This window comes from Wallemia mellicola (genome assembly GCF_000263375.1).
Source record: "Wallemia mellicola CBS 633.66 unplaced genomic scaffold WALSEscaffold_24, whole genome shotgun sequence".
In the NCBI taxonomy this organism is placed as follows: domain Eukaryota; kingdom Fungi; phylum Basidiomycota; class Wallemiomycetes; order Wallemiales; family Wallemiaceae; genus Wallemia; species Wallemia mellicola.
The window spans coordinates 17,622-32,032 of record NW_006531981.1 but is presented as its reverse complement, the minus strand read 5'-3'; the positions used below and the strand labels follow the sequence as shown (position 1 = coordinate 32,032).

Below are 14,411 nucleotides of genomic sequence, written 5' to 3'. Positions count from 1 at the left end.
GCCATATCATTGCTTCCGTTAAGTTGAAGTTTATCAAAAGTGCATGAATAAACGTTAAAACGTTAATGTTTAAAAGTTACAAAGAGAATCAAATCGTTTTTTTCTTACTTAGTTCATAACAACATAATTGGCTGGGAAGAGACCGCGTTTACCATCCTTGCTTGTACCCTCATACCAGTCGTCTGAAACAAAATCGATATGAGTGATTGTGTCACCTTCAGCGAAGGATATTTCATTGTCTTCACCAGCTTCGTAATCATATTCGGCAATTGCTGTCTTTCCTTGATCTGCGCTAGTCGATCTGGCAGGCATAGGAGGAGGAGGTGGTGGTGGTGGTATAGATGCACTTGCTGGTGCTTCTTGAATTTCTTCTTCTTCGATCAACTCAACGTAATTAGCTGGGAATAGACCTTCACGCCCGTTGCGGGCTTTGCCAGACCACCAGCCTTCATCTAGTTGTTCAATGTCGTGTATAATTTCGTCCTCGATAAGATCCATTTCGTTATCTTCTGTTGCTTCATATTCGTAAACTACCTTCGCTCTCTGACCACCCTTTGATTGTGGTTGAGCAGGTGCTGGTGGCGCAACTGGGGCGGCTGGAGCAGCCGGGGTCACCGGTGCAGCTGGCATTGGTGGTGCTGGAGGAGCAGGTGGAGGTGGTGGGATCGATGTCTCATCTTCTACTTGTAATTTTTCCATCTCACTTTGAATCAAAGCTTCTTGTGATGGGGACTGTCCTAGTCCACTGTGTGCTTCATAAGAGCTTTGAGGCATTGGAGGTGCTGGTGGCGCAGGTGGAGGAGGAACCGCCCTTGTTTCAGGTTGAGCATCAGGTCTAGAAGGCATTGGAGGTGGTGGAGGTGGTGGTGCACTGTTGTCTACTACCGGAGTTGGACGTGTGCTTGTAGGCATAGGTGGTGGTTGAGCAGCTGCTGGAGCTGAACTTTGGAAGGCAGAAGCGTTACTGAGTGCATTTCCAGATCTCGCTTCCTCTTCTTCAGCTTGCTTGCGGGCTTGTTCTTGGCGTTCAGACCAAGTGAGCTTCTTTGGTGGAGCTGAACCGCCAAATGAAGAAGGTGCAGGAGGTGCAGATGTCTCAGTACCTTGGGCGAATGGGAAGCGATTTCCTAGTTTCTTTGGTGCAGGGAGCTTGACTGGTTCATAGGCTGTGCCTACTTTGCCTGGACGTTCTTCAGGTTCTGATTGGGCAGGAGCTGGAGGTGCTGGAGTAGGTGCTGCTGGTGCTGGTACTGGTGCTGGTGCAGTATTTACTGGGGAGGACTTTGGAACAGACCAATCACCAGCTTTGCCAACGACACCGCCGAAAAGACCACCTGAAGGAGGTTTTGGAGCTTGAGTAGGTGGAGTTGGTATTGAAGGTTGAGCTGGGGCTGGTGGGGGCACAGAAACTGGTGCAGGAGCTTGTTGTGGTACTGGAGGAGTTTGTCTGATATTTGCGAGCTCATTTCTAGGTGGGGTATAAGCAGTTCCCTACTGATTGTTAATGGAAAACCAGGAGGTTAATAAACTTACGACAGGTGTTGGTGCTTCTGGTTTTGGTACATTTGAGCGCATAGCAGCGATATCTGGTGTTCCGATAGGCTTGTAAGCTGTACCAACAGGTGCTGGTGCGACAGGTCTCTCTGACAAAGCTGGGGCAGATTGATTGACAGAGAATTTGGAACCTGAAGAATCTGATACCTTCTTTAAGATAGCATCAGGGTCGAGGTCTTCCTGTGAGCGTGCGTTTATAGTGACGTGAGCACCACTCAATAACTGTGTGAGCTGATTAAGCTGAGAGTGGAAACCACCCTTCTTAAACTCAGGTACTGATTCACCGCACCAGTTGATTTGTACGAGCTTTGGGAGCTGAGACTGAATTCTGTGTGAGTGATGACGTTGTTATGCATAGCATAGACTTACGTTTGGATCTTTTACTCTAACAAAAGCGAACTGAATACGGCCATCGTGGAATTCCTCTTCAATCTCTTCTAAACCACCTGCGCCCTCAGATTGCAGCTTTAAACCACCATCTTGTGCAGGACCGAGTAATATCCAGTCCGTGCGAGATAGAGGCTGTCTAACTTTATCATGAGCTTCACTAACTTCTTGATGTATAAATAATGACCTTTTACTTATAAATTATTGTCTATTTTCGCTTAAATTTACTTACATGATTGTCTCGGTGAGAGCTTCGTTTTACACCGCAATAAAGTCAAAATGAGCAGTGAATTATTCAAGGAAAAGGGTTGTATGTTATTTATTGCAGAACATCTCTATTATTTTGTTGATATCTCTCACAGCCTTTGGATTCTCGTTCGTGCAAGATGGAGATGTAGATTTGGTAGATGATAGCGTACCAATTCAACAAGAAGTTATTCCACCCGCTATACAAGTTGATAAGAACCAGTTCATTCCAAATAACCGTCAATTTCATTTAAATATTGGTAGCTCTCAACAACAGCATAGAGATACAGGTCCAAGACGTCTAGAAGCGATATCTAGCGTAGAAGGTGCATATTACATGCTACCATATCTTAATCTGAGCAAGGATGATGAACCAACTCGTCTGAGAGAACCCCGTGGATGGTTAGAAATGCCCGTAGAAGCACCATTCACAGCAAACGAAGAACCGTAGGTTTCCTTACAATCATATAATATATAATAACAGCCCACAGTGATCAAGCTGAACAAAGGTGGGAAAATCTCAAAGCAGACCTCACTTTCAACTACAAGAGGCGGGCGAGAGAGGCACAGAAGAGCAAGAGACGGAGGAATAACCTCACAGCTGATGACGGAATTTGATTTTATTATTTAAGATTAAAAGGATATTAAGTTACATGATTGATAAACGAGTCGAGAAAGATTACGGGTATCTTTAATACATTTGCATTATTTAAACTCCGGATAAGCATATGGGTGATAGTCAGGCATCGTATCAGGTGAACTTTGACAGTAGAAGCTGTCTTCATCGGATGATATCGACGACGACGATGATGGTGAGCTGAAATGACTCTTAAGCTGTACTGGTATTGGTTTACTTTCTTCACAATACGAGTTGGTGATGGATAAACGTGACATTTCCTTGTCAACTGAGACTTGGATAGGAGGTGGATCACCAAATAAGGTACGAGTTCTAATAAAGTTAGTCATTGTTCAACATTTCTACAAATGCTCACTCTCGTATTTCCTTATCATTAAAATGTGTCTGATAATCCAATAAGATCAATAATTCGCGTTCCATCGCGTTTATTTGTGAAAGCTTATAGCTACCTTGACAGAGAGCGACTATGCTAGCATTTGAGAAGCAATCATCTATGCTTGTCTTGTAAGCTATCATAAACGCAGCTAACCATAGACGATGTCCTGCTTGTCCAGCTGCTGTCGACGAACTAGCAGCTTGAGGCCAACGTGATTTCAGTCTAACTAATAAGGCCACAACGAGGACGGTTATCTCTGAAGGTAATCTTGTCCTTCTAAGTGATTTGTGAATAAAAGCCCCTAAGTCAGGTAAATGAGGATGTGACTGTTGTGTTTTTATCTGAAACATAGTGTTTATAAGCCAACTTGTGCGCTCTGAGTAAAATTCCATTTGTGATCGTTAAAGTTAAGAAGTTAAAGATTTCGATAATTTTATATTAAGGTTCATCTCTTAATTCAATTCAGGCACTGACAGGTGAGATTGCTGCCGCGAAATGAGTGTGGAGTGTCAGGAGGACAAGAAATAGGAGAATATTGTAATAATATACGTATTTGATATATATACGCCTATTTTATTGTAAAGATGCCGACAATTTAGACACCTCCACCTATGTTTTCAATTTGCTCTACAAGCTGTGCCGAGCTCAATGCAACGATGTGACAGTCGGCTATTAAATATAAACAGAAAGGAGGTGTCGTCAAGGATGTTTGGTAGATCGTGTGATCAACAAGAACGCTATATTATGCTGATATAACTAGATATCGAGCGATCAAATGGGAGTAGTATATAACTATATATATAGATAGTCCAGGCAAATAGTTATATCGCACTGACGCATTATCACACTTCTTTGATAAACGACGATGCCAGATTGGGCGAAATTAGCGGACAAGGGTAAAGAGTACAGCAATAAAGGTATAGACAAGGGAAAGAAAGCTTATCAAAACTCTAAATCAGCGCCAACGAATAAAGCGTCGCCATTTGAGCCACCGAAGCAGATAGTATCATTAGATCATCAGCCAGCGCGTAACACAGCCGTAAGTGTGTATGAAATATCATATTATCTAACAATAAACAGCCAAAAATTGATTTTGCACCACCACCACTGCGTCCGGATAGTGCGAGATCATCATCGACTAATCCTGGGATAGGAGGATCTTCTAATAACCAAACAAGAGGCTTACCTCCTAGAGGCAGTGCACCACCTCAGCCTGGCTTTAGAGGCAGAGCGAGTGCGCAGGTGAACCCACGTTTACCTATGAGAGAGGATCTACCACAGTACCCTGGACAGCCTTCCAATATATTCAAAGAGAACAAAGAGCAATTCTTCTCATTCTTGGATGATTACTTTGCTAAGAATCCACCTAGACAATCTGACGAACCTGTGCGTAGACATTACATTATTTATTGTATGAAAGCTAAGAATCTACAGGAAATACCAAAACACACAAGACCTGCTTTTTGATTAAGACTTTGTACTAAAATTTATATGACGAATTTCAAACTTCTTCGTTCGACAACTTCATGATGTCTGCAGTCGTAGGATTGAACTTTGGTACTGGATACAGCTCTATAGCTATAATCAACAAGGTACTCCCCTACATTATTATAGAAAGACTCTCTAACAAAAGTTTTAGAAAGGATACGCTGATTGTATCGCCAACGAAGACGGCCAACGTCAAATCGCCTCAGCTTTGGCCTTCAACGGAGAAGAAGAATACGTTGGTAACCAAGCTAAGCCACAATTGGTACGGAATAACAAGAACACTATCCTCGGTTTCAGAAACCTCCTCGGTAGAGAATACAGCCAGGATATTCCACAGTCTGAATTAAGCGCAAACGTTATCAACAACAATGGTACACCTTCATACAAGGTCACTATCAATGGCAAAGAAGAAATTCTCTCCGTTAAAGATGTCACCGTAAAGGTTTTACAATCACTCGCAAACTCCGCTATCGAGTACGTTGGTAAAGCTATTGACGGCGCAGTTATGAGTGTACCACACAATTGGTCACGCGAGAAGCGTCAAGCTCTTAAAGACGCTGCCAAGGAAGCTAACATCCCTGTACTTGACTTGATCGACGATTGGGCAGCTGGTATGTCAGCTTACAACGAAGTTTTGGGTGAATCAGATGTTAACGTTTTGGTTGTCGATATGGGTGAATACTCAACTTCAGTTACTACAGTCGCTGCTCGTCAAGGTCTTTTCACACCATTATCTAACCTCACAGACGACAAAGTTGGTGGTCAACAACTCGACAAAGCTTTAGTTACCCACTTTGCAAAGGAATTTACAAAGCAAACTAAACTTAACGTTCCAACTGAATTCAAAACCGATTTGGAAGAAAGCGACAGACGTGCGCTCGTAAAGTTGACACTCGCATGTGAACAAACCAAGAGATCTTTAACTGCATCAAACTCAGCAGGTATCGCCATTGAATCACTTAAAGACGGTATCGATTTCAGCTCACAAGTCAATAGATTAAGATTTGGTATCCTTGCTTCTAAGACTTTCAATGCTGTTGGTAGCTTAGCTGAGAAGGCCGTCAAGGAGGCTTCATTGGAAATCGAGAACATTGACAAGATTGTATTGATCGGTGGTTCATCATCCTTACCTTCACTCACAAACGTTTTGGGCGGTATCTTCACTAACGCAGAAATTTTATCTTCAGTTGACCCAGATCAAGCTATCGCTAAGGGTTCAGCAATCCAAGCCAAATTACTCTTCCAACCTGATGTACCAAAATTACCATCAGCTACAACTCAATTAGACGTTGGTGTCACATCTGCACCAATCGTTCTCGCTGGTGAAGGTGAAGAAAATGCAGTCGTTGTTGCACAAAACACACCATTACCTGCACGTAGAATCGTTTCATTAAACCCACCAAAGGGTGATAAAGCTTTCATTGATTTATATGAAGGAAAGCATGAAATTAAGGTCGTTCAACCACCACCAAGGGAGAAATCCGCAGAAGATGAAGAATTCAGTGATGAAGAGGATGATGAACCAGAAAGAATTCCAATCATAACACGTACTTCAAAGATTGCTTCTTTGCAAGTTCCAATTAAAAACACCAACCCAATCACTCTTCAACTTATCGTACTTGAGAATGCGTCAGTTGAGATTAGGGCTGAACAACAAGGTCAAGAACCTGTTGCTGCATCTGTAAATGCACCATAAAACTTTTTTTTTCGTAATTAGATATTCTTATTCATCAATTTCAAATAATATTTTACTTGATTGTGTTGATGCTAAAGCATCATGCAACGCCTTTGTGGCTTCTTCGTCTGTTTGACCTTTCTCGAGTTTAACAATTTGATGAGATGGTTCACGTAACTGAGTTTGTTTTAGATTAAAGAAACGAATGTTTTAAATACCTACATTTCCATTCTCGATGAGTTTAACAATCTCACTGATCAACGTTTTCTTTTCATCCATCGTGTGGTCTTTGTACCAGCGTGACATCCAAAATCCAACACTTTGTAAATTCTACTGATGATTAAGTAAAAGCGTACTAGTGATAATATACATACCTTAAATATGTGTAAACCAGGTGGAATAGTCAATGGTTGCTTAGACATAGCGCCATATGTAACAAGATATGCGCCTTCACTTAGTGTTTTTACAATCTCAGTCGTTTCCTTCCCACCAACGCAGTTGAGCGCGAGTTTCAACTCTTTACCTTGTGTCCAACTTTTGATTGATTCGCGAGCTTGTTTAGAATTCTGTGAGATTTCCTCATTCGTGAGAACATGTGTAGCACCCAAATTTTTCAATTCAGTTACTAATTGATTGGTTTTTTCAGTAGTCTCACGTTCCCTTATCAAATTGATAGTATGGATATTCATAGCCTTTGCTATTTGTATAACTGCAGTACCAACAGCTGAGTTTGAACCATTTTGTATAATGTAATCACCACTTTTCAAATTAACGAAATCTTCGAGCATTCGTAAAGCAGTTGGTGGATTTATTGATAACGTCGCTCCATGTACCTTTGATAAAGCGTTACTTTCAACTTTTATGAGATCTTTTGAAGGTAAAACAGCGGATGATCTCCAAGTACCGCTCTGTGAAGCACCCATTACAACCCAATCATTGATAGAGAGATCTTTTACACTTTCTCCTATTTCAGTAACCTGCGCCAATGCTTCATTTCCACCTAAACGATATTCTTCATTATCGATAGTTATAGTTCTCGCTTTAGCGGGATACACACCCTGAATAACGTTTATATCGGCTGGGTTTAAAGGTGATAATAGAAATTTTACTTTCACATCATTTGACTGTAAATTTGGTAATGCGTTGAGAGTTTTTACTTTAAGTACATCCGCTGGTTGACCATTACGAGTGTATGTAATCGCTCTCGGTGCTAATCTCATGATAGAGAACTTCATGATGGATAGTGAATAACGTCATAAAATCAGATCACGAATCTACAAATATATTAATTATTATGCCATAAAAGTGTCTTTAATGAATTCCAATGATTGGAATCTATGTAAAGGTATTCCATAGAATTTACTAAACCGGATTGTAGTGTGAACTTCCGCTTATCGAAAATGTACATAACCGAAGCCCAGACGAGTGTAGCGACGATTGCGAATGCTTTATCATTAGGTGGATGTGGTTTATTGTTGTTTATCGTGTATTCCGTTGGTTGGCGTGGTATAAATGATGCTACTACCCTTGATAGTACGTAAAGTATGATTTGTTCATTCACAGGATTTCTGTCAGAGAATACTGCGTATCCACCTACTAAACCAGCGAAGAATGTGTCCAGATTACGTGATTTACCATTATTCATGTACTTTTGTAGTACCAAGATAGTTTTGTATATAGCGACGAACTTGGCTAGATTGAATGAGTGTTGCTTTGTTGCTTTAAATATATTCATTAATTTAGTCTTTAGGTCGCCTTTACTGAATAGAAATGTCATCACTAGGGCATGAGGAAAGCGTATCTTTGCTATCTAGGGGTTAATGGGTGTCTATACAACTTAAGAGACTTACCGCCATATACAAATCCATTACGCGCACCCTTGAGTATACTCAGCAACGGTTGATACTTTTTATTCAAAATAATCGCGTTGATAGCGTTATCATCCATGATAGTAACTGCACAAGCCGGATTTTCGGTTAATCAAAAGAAATCGATAGTTGTACAAAAATATCAAACTGTTTGAATTGATTCTGGGAAGTTAATACCAGCTTTCTTTCTAATGTCGTCAAGTATCTCCGCAGAAAGTAAACTGTCTGACCAAGGAACAACACTTGATTGTAGTTCACCCCTATGGATCAGTCTAGCACATTCATCTGCTTCCCAGTGCATACCGTGGTTTGGAATTGGGAAGTTGAACTTCTCCACCTTTCTTGCTTGATTGTCTGGACTTGGGTGGTTGACATCTCTCAACCTGATTTCATATGATTGTGGTCTTGATAACGGTAAGTCGTGAATAATTAATTCACCCTTTTCACCTCTAACAGTTAAAGTGGAGACTGATCCAATGTTGATGTTTGTTGTGCAAACTGCATCAGCGTTTATACCTGGGAACTTGAGTAAAGCGTGAGTATTTTCATCAACGCCATATTTGCTATAGATTTTGTTAGCATCACATTTACATAGAAAACATCCACTAACTTTTTGATACAGCTTGCACCTCTAACTTCAGGTTTAACGAGCTTGTTGTCTGGGTGGTAATATAAAACACTGAATACCCAGATCAATGGGTATGGCATAAGGTCCATAATACTACCACCACCGAGGTTAATGTTGAAAATCCTATGTTCAGGGGATAAACCGACGAATGTCTGACCGAAGTCAGCTTGTACTAATTTGATATCACCGATGACACCACTGTGAAGCTTTTGACTGATTTCTTGTAACATTGGGAAAAATCTAGTCCATTTGGCTTCCATAAGGAAAAGTCTTTTAGAATGTGCTAAATCCACCAAAGCTCTCATTTGTGGTGCGCTTATAACTGCTGGCTTTTCAACAATGACATGCTTTCCATTTGATAATGCATCCTTTGCGTTGTGGTAGTGATGTGAATGTGGTGTACCAATGTAGACTATTTGAACGTTGCTATCGGTGTATACACCTTCATAGCTACCGTAACCTTTAGCTGATGATGGTGCGCCGACTCTTTGTAAGAATTCATCTGCTTTCTTAGCTGATGATGAACCAACTGCTACCAAGTTGTGCTTAACATCTGAGACGCCTCTTTCTTTTGGATCTGCGAGAATATCTTTTGCGAAAGTTTCAGTGATACCGCCTAAGCCAACTAAACCAAAGTTAAGAGTAATTTGTGACATGATGATTGTTTAATTAAAGAAATGTGAAGTTCTCGCTATTTATGCAATCTGTGATGATATCATCATGTGTTCTTTAGTTTCCCAATTTAATCGGATTTCAGTGTGTTATCGCGTTAAGTGTATATTTTTCATTTATAGTGTATTAATTAATTGTTTAGCGTATTAAGTTTGATTTTTTATTTTATTATGTGGCTATCGATAGTCTGACGTTATCGACTATCTCTAAATAAGGCAACCAAGATGAAATTTACAACAGCAACTATAGCAGCTATAGCTGCATTATACGCGTCCGTAGATGCAGCCGCACACAAGTTAGTTCATATACTACAAATTTAACCCCTATTTACAGTTATTAGAATGAAATTGAACAAAATTGAACACACTGATCCTAGCGTATTCAGTGGCGCGTCATTAGCCCACAAGTACGGCGGTGTTGTCGCTGATTCTGTCGTCAATGGCGTAGCTAAGACTGCTATTCCTGCATTCGACGCCGCAATTGAAATGATGTCGGAATTGGAGGGTGACGTTAACTTACAAGCTAAACACGGTTTACCTGTTAGCAGTGCGTTATTTTTTTTAATTTCTTTATCGTCACACTAATCAAATATTAAGATTTCCTGAACGCGCAATATTACGCCGAGATCGGTTTGGGTTCACCAGAGCAGAAGTTTAACGTAGTTTTGGACACTGGTTCATCTAACTTATGGGTACCTTCAAACAAATGCATGTCAATTGCTTGTTTCCTCCACCGTAAATTCAACCCAGAAGAATCAAAGTCATACAAAGCAAACGGAACTGATTTCGAAATTCGCTACGGTTCAGGTTCCTTGAAAGGTATCGTCGGTCAAGACACTCTCGCGATTGATGATTTACATGTAAAGAATCAATTGTTCGCCGAAGCAACTTCAGAGCCAGGTTTAGCTTTTGCTTTCGGTAAATTCGATGGTATCTTAGGTTTAGGCTATGATACTATCTCAGTTAACGATATTCCACCTCCGTTCTACAACCTTATTGATCAAGGTTTACTCGACGAACCAGTTTTCTCATTTTACTTGACCGATGAACAATCCGGTAAAGAATCACAAGCTGTATTTGGTGGTATTGATCACGACCACTATAAGGGTCAATTACACTACGTACCTTTACGTAGAAAGGGCTACTGGGAAGTTGAGCTTGAAAAGTTAACCTTCGGTGATGATGAAGTTGAATTAGAGAACACTGGTGCTGCCATTGATACTGGTACTTCACTTATTGCAATTCCAACTGATATGGCAGAGATGTTAAACGTACGTACCTTAATTTATGCACAACACGGAATTAATTAAAGCCCCTTTATAGAAAATGATTGGAGCAAAGAAGTCATGGTCAGGTCAATACACAGTTGATTGCAACAAGGTTGATGATTTACCTGAATTATCATTCACATTCGGTGGAAGTAAGTGAAAATTTTCAAAGGTTTTAGGGTACTCTTTTCTGACTTTGCATATTAGAGAAATACCCATTAAGTGGTAAAGATTACATTCTTAATCTCCAAGGTACATGTGTATCAGCATTCACAGGTTTAGATATCCCAGAACCACTTGGACCTATCTACATTATCGGTGACGTCTTTTTAAGAAGATACTTTACAGTCTATGACTTAGGTAGAGATGCAGTAGGATTTGCTGAAAGTGTTTAAACGATTTTAGTTGTAGAACTTAAGAAAATTTTAAAGTTGATTCATTTGATTTTTAATTTTAATTGATCGTACCTAATTACCCAATCTAGCTCTTCTTGAAACTGTCAAATAAAAAGAATGGAGGGAAATAACAAGAGGAGAAGAGTAAACAAATACAAACCAAGTCTGATAGCTAATATAAATATCAAGTCTATATTAGAATTAGATATCTTAAACATCTTATATAACGATAATCTCAGGCATGAAATAATACACTCAAAGAGTTTACAATTTAAGAGCTTAAATAATAGTAAAAAGAGTGATTTATATTGGAAAGCTATCGAATATGAATTAGAATTCGATTGTAGTTGCTTGGTTTTCGATGATAAAGGCCAGGGTTCTATCGTAGAATGTAAATGCCATAACGGGGTGCAGCCAAAGAGAATACCAATAATGATTAGAAATATAAGGGATATTCTCATAAACCTCCTGGAAAAGTCAAATAAGGCAGATTCAGATAGGGTTAATGAATTGACGAACGAGCTATTAGATGATAAACTCACATTATCTCAATTGTTCAAATCTTTAAGTGCAATTTTAAAGAAACATTGCGCACCTATTAGAGATAGCCTGATCGATAGATTTTTATCAACCTCTTTTGATAATCTAACTCAGTCTTTGGAATTGTTTCTGACTTTATTAGAACAGATGAAAATTGTAAGTTGTCTTAATGGTCCTTTAACTTAGTTAAAAATCTATAGGACATACTCAATCATCAATTGATTGCTCATCGTCAACTTATCCTACAATCGGCTATTGAAATTGAGTTCCAATACTTTGAAATGAGAAGGCAAAGCGATGAATTATCGATCGAAAACACCATTAACTGCTTATCTATCTCGAAAGGTAACACAATTAGAGAAACCTTCTTCTTGAATGTCTTACAACAGCTTCAATCGAACGGACAACTTCCTGAAACTCTTCTTTTAGATAAATCAAAGCTAGATAACTCTCATCAACAGATTCAAGACCTCACTTTGATATCTCTATTGTTATTACTTGCCAGACAGACACTCAATGGTTTCAACTCATCTTCTCTCAAACAATTCACCGTAAATGAACTTCAAGAGCTGAAGTCTGAGTTATTTGTTATTTTAAACAATGGTAAAATACCCTCTCCTTTATTTAAAACTCAACAAAATAACAAAGGCTTAACTTTCAAGGTTGTTGATCTGATTCAATCTAGTAGCAATCAGTCAACTTTATTCAGTCAGTTGTCTGACAAAACAATCTTAATGGCTTTAACTCATATTACAAGAGCTGTTAATAAGAAATTAGGTTATATAGATTCTTCACCTTCGACTGAACTTCTACAAAGGTTGAAAGATTGGTTTGATTTGCATTATAATAAGCAATCAAACGTATATCATCTAATAAGGAAGCGTTTATATGATAACCTTACCCAACAAATATTAGAAGGCTTCACAACTATATCCTCCAATCTTAACGAACCATGCGTAATTGATATTTTGACAATATCCAAGAGATTATCAAATATTTTAGACTTTAATTACAAGACTTTTGAAGGACTTTACGCGAAATTATTAAACACTTCAATTACATCTGACATTGCATCTTCACATAAACACAAACAGATAACCAAATCTCAAGCGCAGGGCGAAGGAGATAATGATACAGACAACAATAAGCTTCCATTCCATAAGAATGAAGCTAGCATCATACCCACCTAACGACATTATATGCAAGGACTTACGGACACATATGGACTCTTTTCATACCTTTTATTCTTTTATTTGTACAATCACTCCAGATATATATACTATATAACAACTTATGTTAACTTTAAAGAGTAGCATCTTCAAAGTATTTGATACGCATCTAGTATTTAGTTTATGCTTGACCAACTTTCTTGATTTTCGCTAGATCAACTACGTGACCTACATTTCTCTCATAGAAGGCATACAAAAGGTCAGCTACACGAGCAGGATCATCCTATGATGTTTCATAAGCTGATGTTTAATTAAGTAAGAGTATATATTACCTCCTGAAGACAATGCCCAACATTTTGTATAACATTGAGCTGAAATTTGCCTTGCATTTGAGCTATCATGAGTGGTGTATCGAGTTTATCAGCACCAGCCAATATAAGTAACTTTGCCGTAGGTGCACTTATGAACTTGTTCGAAAGTCCTTTGAACCAGTCTGAAGGTTAATTGTTGTTAAATTAAACCATATTAGTAAATATAACTCACCAGACCAGTATGGTTCTGTTCTGAGTAGATCAGTTCGCCAATACCATTTGCCGTCCTTCTCAACAACCATAGATGGTACCGATAGTCTAGCTGATTCTGGATTATGAATGACGCGGTTACTGATACTATTATCTTCCTTGTGAGTCGCTCAGTTGACGAAAGTTTCCACTTACTGCCATGAAATAGCCTGACTGAGAGAAGTAAATGATTGCGGATTACTCTTCACAATACCTGCCATAGAGGGTAGTGCTTCCATAGCTGTTCCTTCTACAGCGTCGAGAACACATAAACCGACAACTTTCCCGACTAGTTGATTTATGGATTTAACAGCATGAGAACAAATGCTACCTCCCAGACTATGACCTGCAAGGATAAATTGGGGATTTGTAGCCTTATCGGTGAACAATTTGGCAAGTATTTGTGTGAGGTCATTTGAGAGTGTCTCCAACGACATTTCGTATTCATTTCCATCTTCAATACGTGTTTTCCCTTGCTTTATTTAGACTTGTATCTTTAATATCTAAAACACCCACCATGCGCTCGTGCATCAAATGATAGCATACCAAGTTTACCGTTACTCAACCGTCTGAGTTCCTTAGCCAAACAGGCGAATGATAAACCTGTATACCCTGCACCTTGGTGGAATACTACGACAGTAGCGTTTCGCTGTTCTATGGGCGCCGAGTAGTAGACTCTGAATATACATCCTGGCTTGGTTTCTATTTCTAGAGCTTCATCAAAATAGTTCTGCCCACTGAGTGGTGTGTATTCAGCCTGCATCCTATGGCTTTTCGTGCTCGTCGCTTGTTGACTATACTCGGATTAAATGAGTTTCATAGAATGAGAAGCACTCACCCAAGAGAGCCAAGCTCATCAGCTGCTTCATCTGCTTCATCAGTATCTTCTAATGGTAAATCCGCTGGTAATTTTGATAGTTTAGCTGCGAGTTCTCTACGCAATGACATA

General features: G+C 39.4%; 11 protein-coding genes across 11 annotated transcripts; 5 read left to right on the top strand and 6 right to left on the bottom strand.

Moving 5' to 3' along the window:
- On the bottom strand, positions 1–2,191 carry WALSEDRAFT_61323 (hypothetical protein). Its single transcript, XM_006960148.1, has 4 exons — positions 2,174–2,191; positions 1,924–2,128; positions 1,534–1,875; positions 1–1,491 (listed from the first exon to the last, which is right to left on the bottom strand). Coding segments are annotated over exons 1-4 (1,932 nt in total). The 5' UTR covers positions 2,176–2,191; the 3' UTR covers positions 1–108.
- Positions 2,192–2,211: 20 nt separating this feature from the next.
- WALSEDRAFT_61322 (hypothetical protein) lies at positions 2,212–3,590 on the top strand. Its single transcript, XM_006960146.1, has 4 exons — positions 2,212–2,251; positions 2,304–2,634; positions 2,679–3,109; positions 3,229–3,590. The coding sequence occupies exons 1-3, from the start codon at positions 2,221–2,223 to the stop codon at positions 2,803–2,805; spliced, it is 489 nt and encodes a 162-aa protein (XP_006960208.1). The 5' UTR covers positions 2,212–2,220; the 3' UTR covers positions 2,806–3,109; positions 3,229–3,590.
- Positions 2,797–3,574, bottom strand: WALSEDRAFT_33840 (hypothetical protein). The gene is made up of 2 exons (XM_006960147.1): positions 3,180–3,574; positions 2,797–3,136 (listed from the first exon to the last, which is right to left on the bottom strand). Exons 1-2 carry the CDS (start codon positions 3,548–3,550, stop codon positions 2,893–2,895), a joined length of 615 nt encoding a protein of 204 aa, XP_006960209.1. The 5' UTR covers positions 3,551–3,574; the 3' UTR covers positions 2,797–2,892.
- Positions 3,591–3,850: 260 nt separating the features above from the next.
- Positions 3,851–4,696, top strand: WALSEDRAFT_61320 (hypothetical protein). The gene is made up of 3 exons (XM_006960145.1): positions 3,851–4,239; positions 4,281–4,586; positions 4,635–4,696. Exons 1-3 carry the CDS (start codon positions 4,066–4,068, stop codon positions 4,665–4,667), a joined length of 513 nt encoding a protein of 170 aa, XP_006960207.1. The 5' UTR covers positions 3,851–4,065; the 3' UTR covers positions 4,668–4,696.
- A 16-nt stretch (positions 4,697–4,712) lies between these two features.
- Positions 4,713–8,322, top strand: WALSEDRAFT_61319 (actin-like ATPase domain-containing protein). Its single transcript, XM_006960142.1, has 5 exons — positions 4,713–4,792; positions 4,840–6,540; positions 6,586–6,693; positions 6,738–8,169; positions 8,214–8,322. The coding sequence occupies exons 1-2, from the start codon at positions 4,727–4,729 to the stop codon at positions 6,382–6,384; spliced, it is 1,611 nt and encodes a 536-aa protein (XP_006960204.1). The 5' UTR covers positions 4,713–4,726; the 3' UTR covers positions 6,385–6,540; positions 6,586–6,693; positions 6,738–8,169; positions 8,214–8,322.
- WALSEDRAFT_52591 (NAD(P)-binding protein) lies at positions 6,574–7,583 on the bottom strand (the record flags this gene model as incomplete). The annotated part of the gene is made up of 2 exons (XM_006960144.1): positions 6,574–6,693; positions 6,738–7,583. 2 exons carry the CDS (start codon positions 7,581–7,583, stop codon positions 6,574–6,576), a joined length of 966 nt encoding a protein of 321 aa, XP_006960206.1.
- On the bottom strand, positions 7,649–8,310 carry WALSEDRAFT_66054 (peroxisomal membrane protein 4; the record flags this gene model as incomplete). Its single annotated transcript, XM_006960143.1, has 2 exons — positions 7,649–8,169; positions 8,214–8,310. The coding sequence occupies 2 exons, from the start codon at positions 8,308–8,310 to the stop codon at positions 7,649–7,651; spliced, it is 618 nt and encodes a 205-aa protein (XP_006960205.1).
- A 12-nt stretch (positions 8,323–8,334) lies between the features above and the next one.
- On the bottom strand, positions 8,335–9,523 carry WALSEDRAFT_33837 (NAD(P)-binding protein). The gene is made up of 2 exons (XM_006960141.1): positions 8,842–9,523; positions 8,335–8,794 (listed from the first exon to the last, which is right to left on the bottom strand). The coding sequence occupies exons 1-2, from the start codon at positions 9,513–9,515 to the stop codon at positions 8,374–8,376; spliced, it is 1,095 nt and encodes a 364-aa protein (XP_006960203.1). The 5' UTR covers positions 9,516–9,523; the 3' UTR covers positions 8,335–8,373.
- Positions 9,524–9,739: 216 nt separating this feature from the next.
- WALSEDRAFT_33836 (aspartyl proteinase) lies at positions 9,740–11,253 on the top strand. The gene is made up of 5 exons (XM_006960140.1): positions 9,740–9,826; positions 9,872–10,077; positions 10,128–10,801; positions 10,854–10,950; positions 11,006–11,253. The coding sequence occupies exons 1-5, from the start codon at positions 9,756–9,758 to the stop codon at positions 11,191–11,193; spliced, it is 1,236 nt and encodes a 411-aa protein (XP_006960202.1). The 5' UTR covers positions 9,740–9,755; the 3' UTR covers positions 11,194–11,253.
- A 59-nt stretch (positions 11,254–11,312) lies between these two features.
- WALSEDRAFT_48598 (protein phosphatase methylesterase) lies at positions 11,313–14,408 on the bottom strand. Its single transcript, XM_006960138.1, has 6 exons — positions 14,301–14,408; positions 13,979–14,256; positions 13,619–13,934; positions 13,446–13,570; positions 13,235–13,395; positions 11,313–13,185 (listed from the first exon to the last, which is right to left on the bottom strand). Exons 2-6 carry the CDS (start codon positions 14,223–14,225, stop codon positions 13,084–13,086), a joined length of 951 nt encoding a protein of 316 aa, XP_006960200.1. The 5' UTR covers positions 14,226–14,256; positions 14,301–14,408; the 3' UTR covers positions 11,313–13,083.
- Positions 11,317–12,999, top strand: WALSEDRAFT_33835 (hypothetical protein). Its single transcript, XM_006960139.1, has 2 exons — positions 11,317–11,889; positions 11,934–12,999. Exons 1-2 carry the CDS (start codon positions 11,626–11,628, stop codon positions 12,921–12,923), a joined length of 1,254 nt encoding a protein of 417 aa, XP_006960201.1. The 5' UTR covers positions 11,317–11,625; the 3' UTR covers positions 12,924–12,999.
- Positions 14,409–14,411: the final 3 nt, after the last annotated feature.

What these genes read in the sequence shown, in the direction of transcription:
- WALSEDRAFT_61323 (XM_006960148.1), bottom strand. An exon ending in TTAGAGTAAAAGATCCAAAC is followed by an intron (nt 1,876 to 1,923) that starts GTAAGTCTATGC and finishes CACAGAATTCAG; the next exon opens with TCTCAGCTCCCAAAGCTCGT. An exon ending in CAGAAGCACCAACACCTGTC is followed by an intron (nt 1,492 to 1,533) that starts GTAAGTTTATTA and finishes AACAATCAGTAG; the next exon opens with GGAACTGCTTATACCCCACC.
- WALSEDRAFT_61322 (XM_006960146.1), top strand. Translation starts at nt 2,221, where the DNA reads ATGAGCAGTGAATTATTCAAGGAAAAGGGTT. An exon ending in ATTATTCAAGGAAAAGGGTT is followed by an intron (nt 2,252 to 2,303) that starts GTATGTTATTTA and finishes TATCTCTCACAG; the next exon opens with CCTTTGGATTCTCGTTCGTG. An exon ending in TTCACAGCAAACGAAGAACC is followed by an intron (nt 2,635 to 2,678) that starts GTAGGTTTCCTT and finishes AACAGCCCACAG; the next exon opens with TGATCAAGCTGAACAAAGGT.
- WALSEDRAFT_33840 (XM_006960147.1), bottom strand. Translation starts at nt 3,550, where the DNA reads ATGTTTCAGATAAAAACACAACAGTCACATCCTCATTTACCTGACTTA. An exon ending in AATGATAAGGAAATACGAGA is followed by an intron (nt 3,137 to 3,179) that starts GTGAGCATTTGT and finishes TAACTTTATTAG; the next exon opens with AACTCGTACCTTATTTGGTG.
- WALSEDRAFT_61320 (XM_006960145.1), top strand. Translation starts at nt 4,066, where the DNA reads ATGCCAGATTGGGCGAAATTAGCGGACAAGGGTAAAGAGTACAGCAAT. An exon ending in AGCCAGCGCGTAACACAGCC is followed by an intron (nt 4,240 to 4,280) that starts GTAAGTGTGTAT and finishes AACAATAAACAG; the next exon opens with CCAAAAATTGATTTTGCACC. An exon ending in CTAGACAATCTGACGAACCT is followed by an intron (nt 4,587 to 4,634) that starts GTGCGTAGACAT and finishes AAGAATCTACAG; the next exon opens with GAAATACCAAAACACACAAG.
- WALSEDRAFT_61319 (XM_006960142.1), top strand. Translation starts at nt 4,727, where the DNA reads ATGATGTCTGCAGTCGTAGGATTGAACTTTGGTACTGGATACAGCTCT. An exon ending in CTATAGCTATAATCAACAAG is followed by an intron (nt 4,793 to 4,839) that starts GTACTCCCCTAC and finishes CAAAAGTTTTAG; the next exon opens with AAAGGATACGCTGATTGTAT.
- WALSEDRAFT_33837 (XM_006960141.1), bottom strand. Translation starts at nt 9,515, where the DNA reads ATGTCACAAATTACTCTTAACTTTGGTTTAGTTGGCTTAGGCGGTATC. An exon ending in GGTGCAAGCTGTATCAAAAA is followed by an intron (nt 8,795 to 8,841) that starts GTTAGTGGATGT and finishes CAAAATCTATAG; the next exon opens with CAAATATGGCGTTGATGAAA.
- WALSEDRAFT_33836 (XM_006960140.1), top strand. Translation starts at nt 9,756, where the DNA reads ATGAAATTTACAACAGCAACTATAGCAGCTATAGCTGCATTATACGCG. An exon ending in GTAGATGCAGCCGCACACAA is followed by an intron (nt 9,827 to 9,871) that starts GTTAGTTCATAT and finishes TACAGTTATTAG; the next exon opens with AATGAAATTGAACAAAATTG. An exon ending in ATCATTCACATTCGGTGGAA is followed by an intron (nt 10,951 to 11,005) that starts GTAAGTGAAAAT and finishes TTTGCATATTAG; the next exon opens with AGAAATACCCATTAAGTGGT.
- WALSEDRAFT_33835 (XM_006960139.1), top strand. Translation starts at nt 11,626, where the DNA reads ATGATTAGAAATATAAGGGATATTCTCATAAACCTCCTGGAAAAGTCA. An exon ending in TATTAGAACAGATGAAAATT is followed by an intron (nt 11,890 to 11,933) that starts GTAAGTTGTCTT and finishes AAAAATCTATAG; the next exon opens with GACATACTCAATCATCAATT.
- WALSEDRAFT_48598 (XM_006960138.1), bottom strand. Translation starts at nt 14,225, where the DNA reads ATGCAGGCTGAATACACACCACTCAGTGGGCAGAACTATTTTGATGAA. An exon ending in AGTCAGGCTATTTCATGGCA is followed by an intron (nt 13,571 to 13,618) that starts GTAAGTGGAAAC and finishes GGAAGATAATAG; the next exon opens with TATCAGTAACCGCGTCATTC. An exon ending in AACAGAACCATACTGGTCTG is followed by an intron (nt 13,396 to 13,445) that starts GTGAGTTATATT and finishes ATTAACCTTCAG; the next exon opens with ACTGGTTCAAAGGACTTTCG.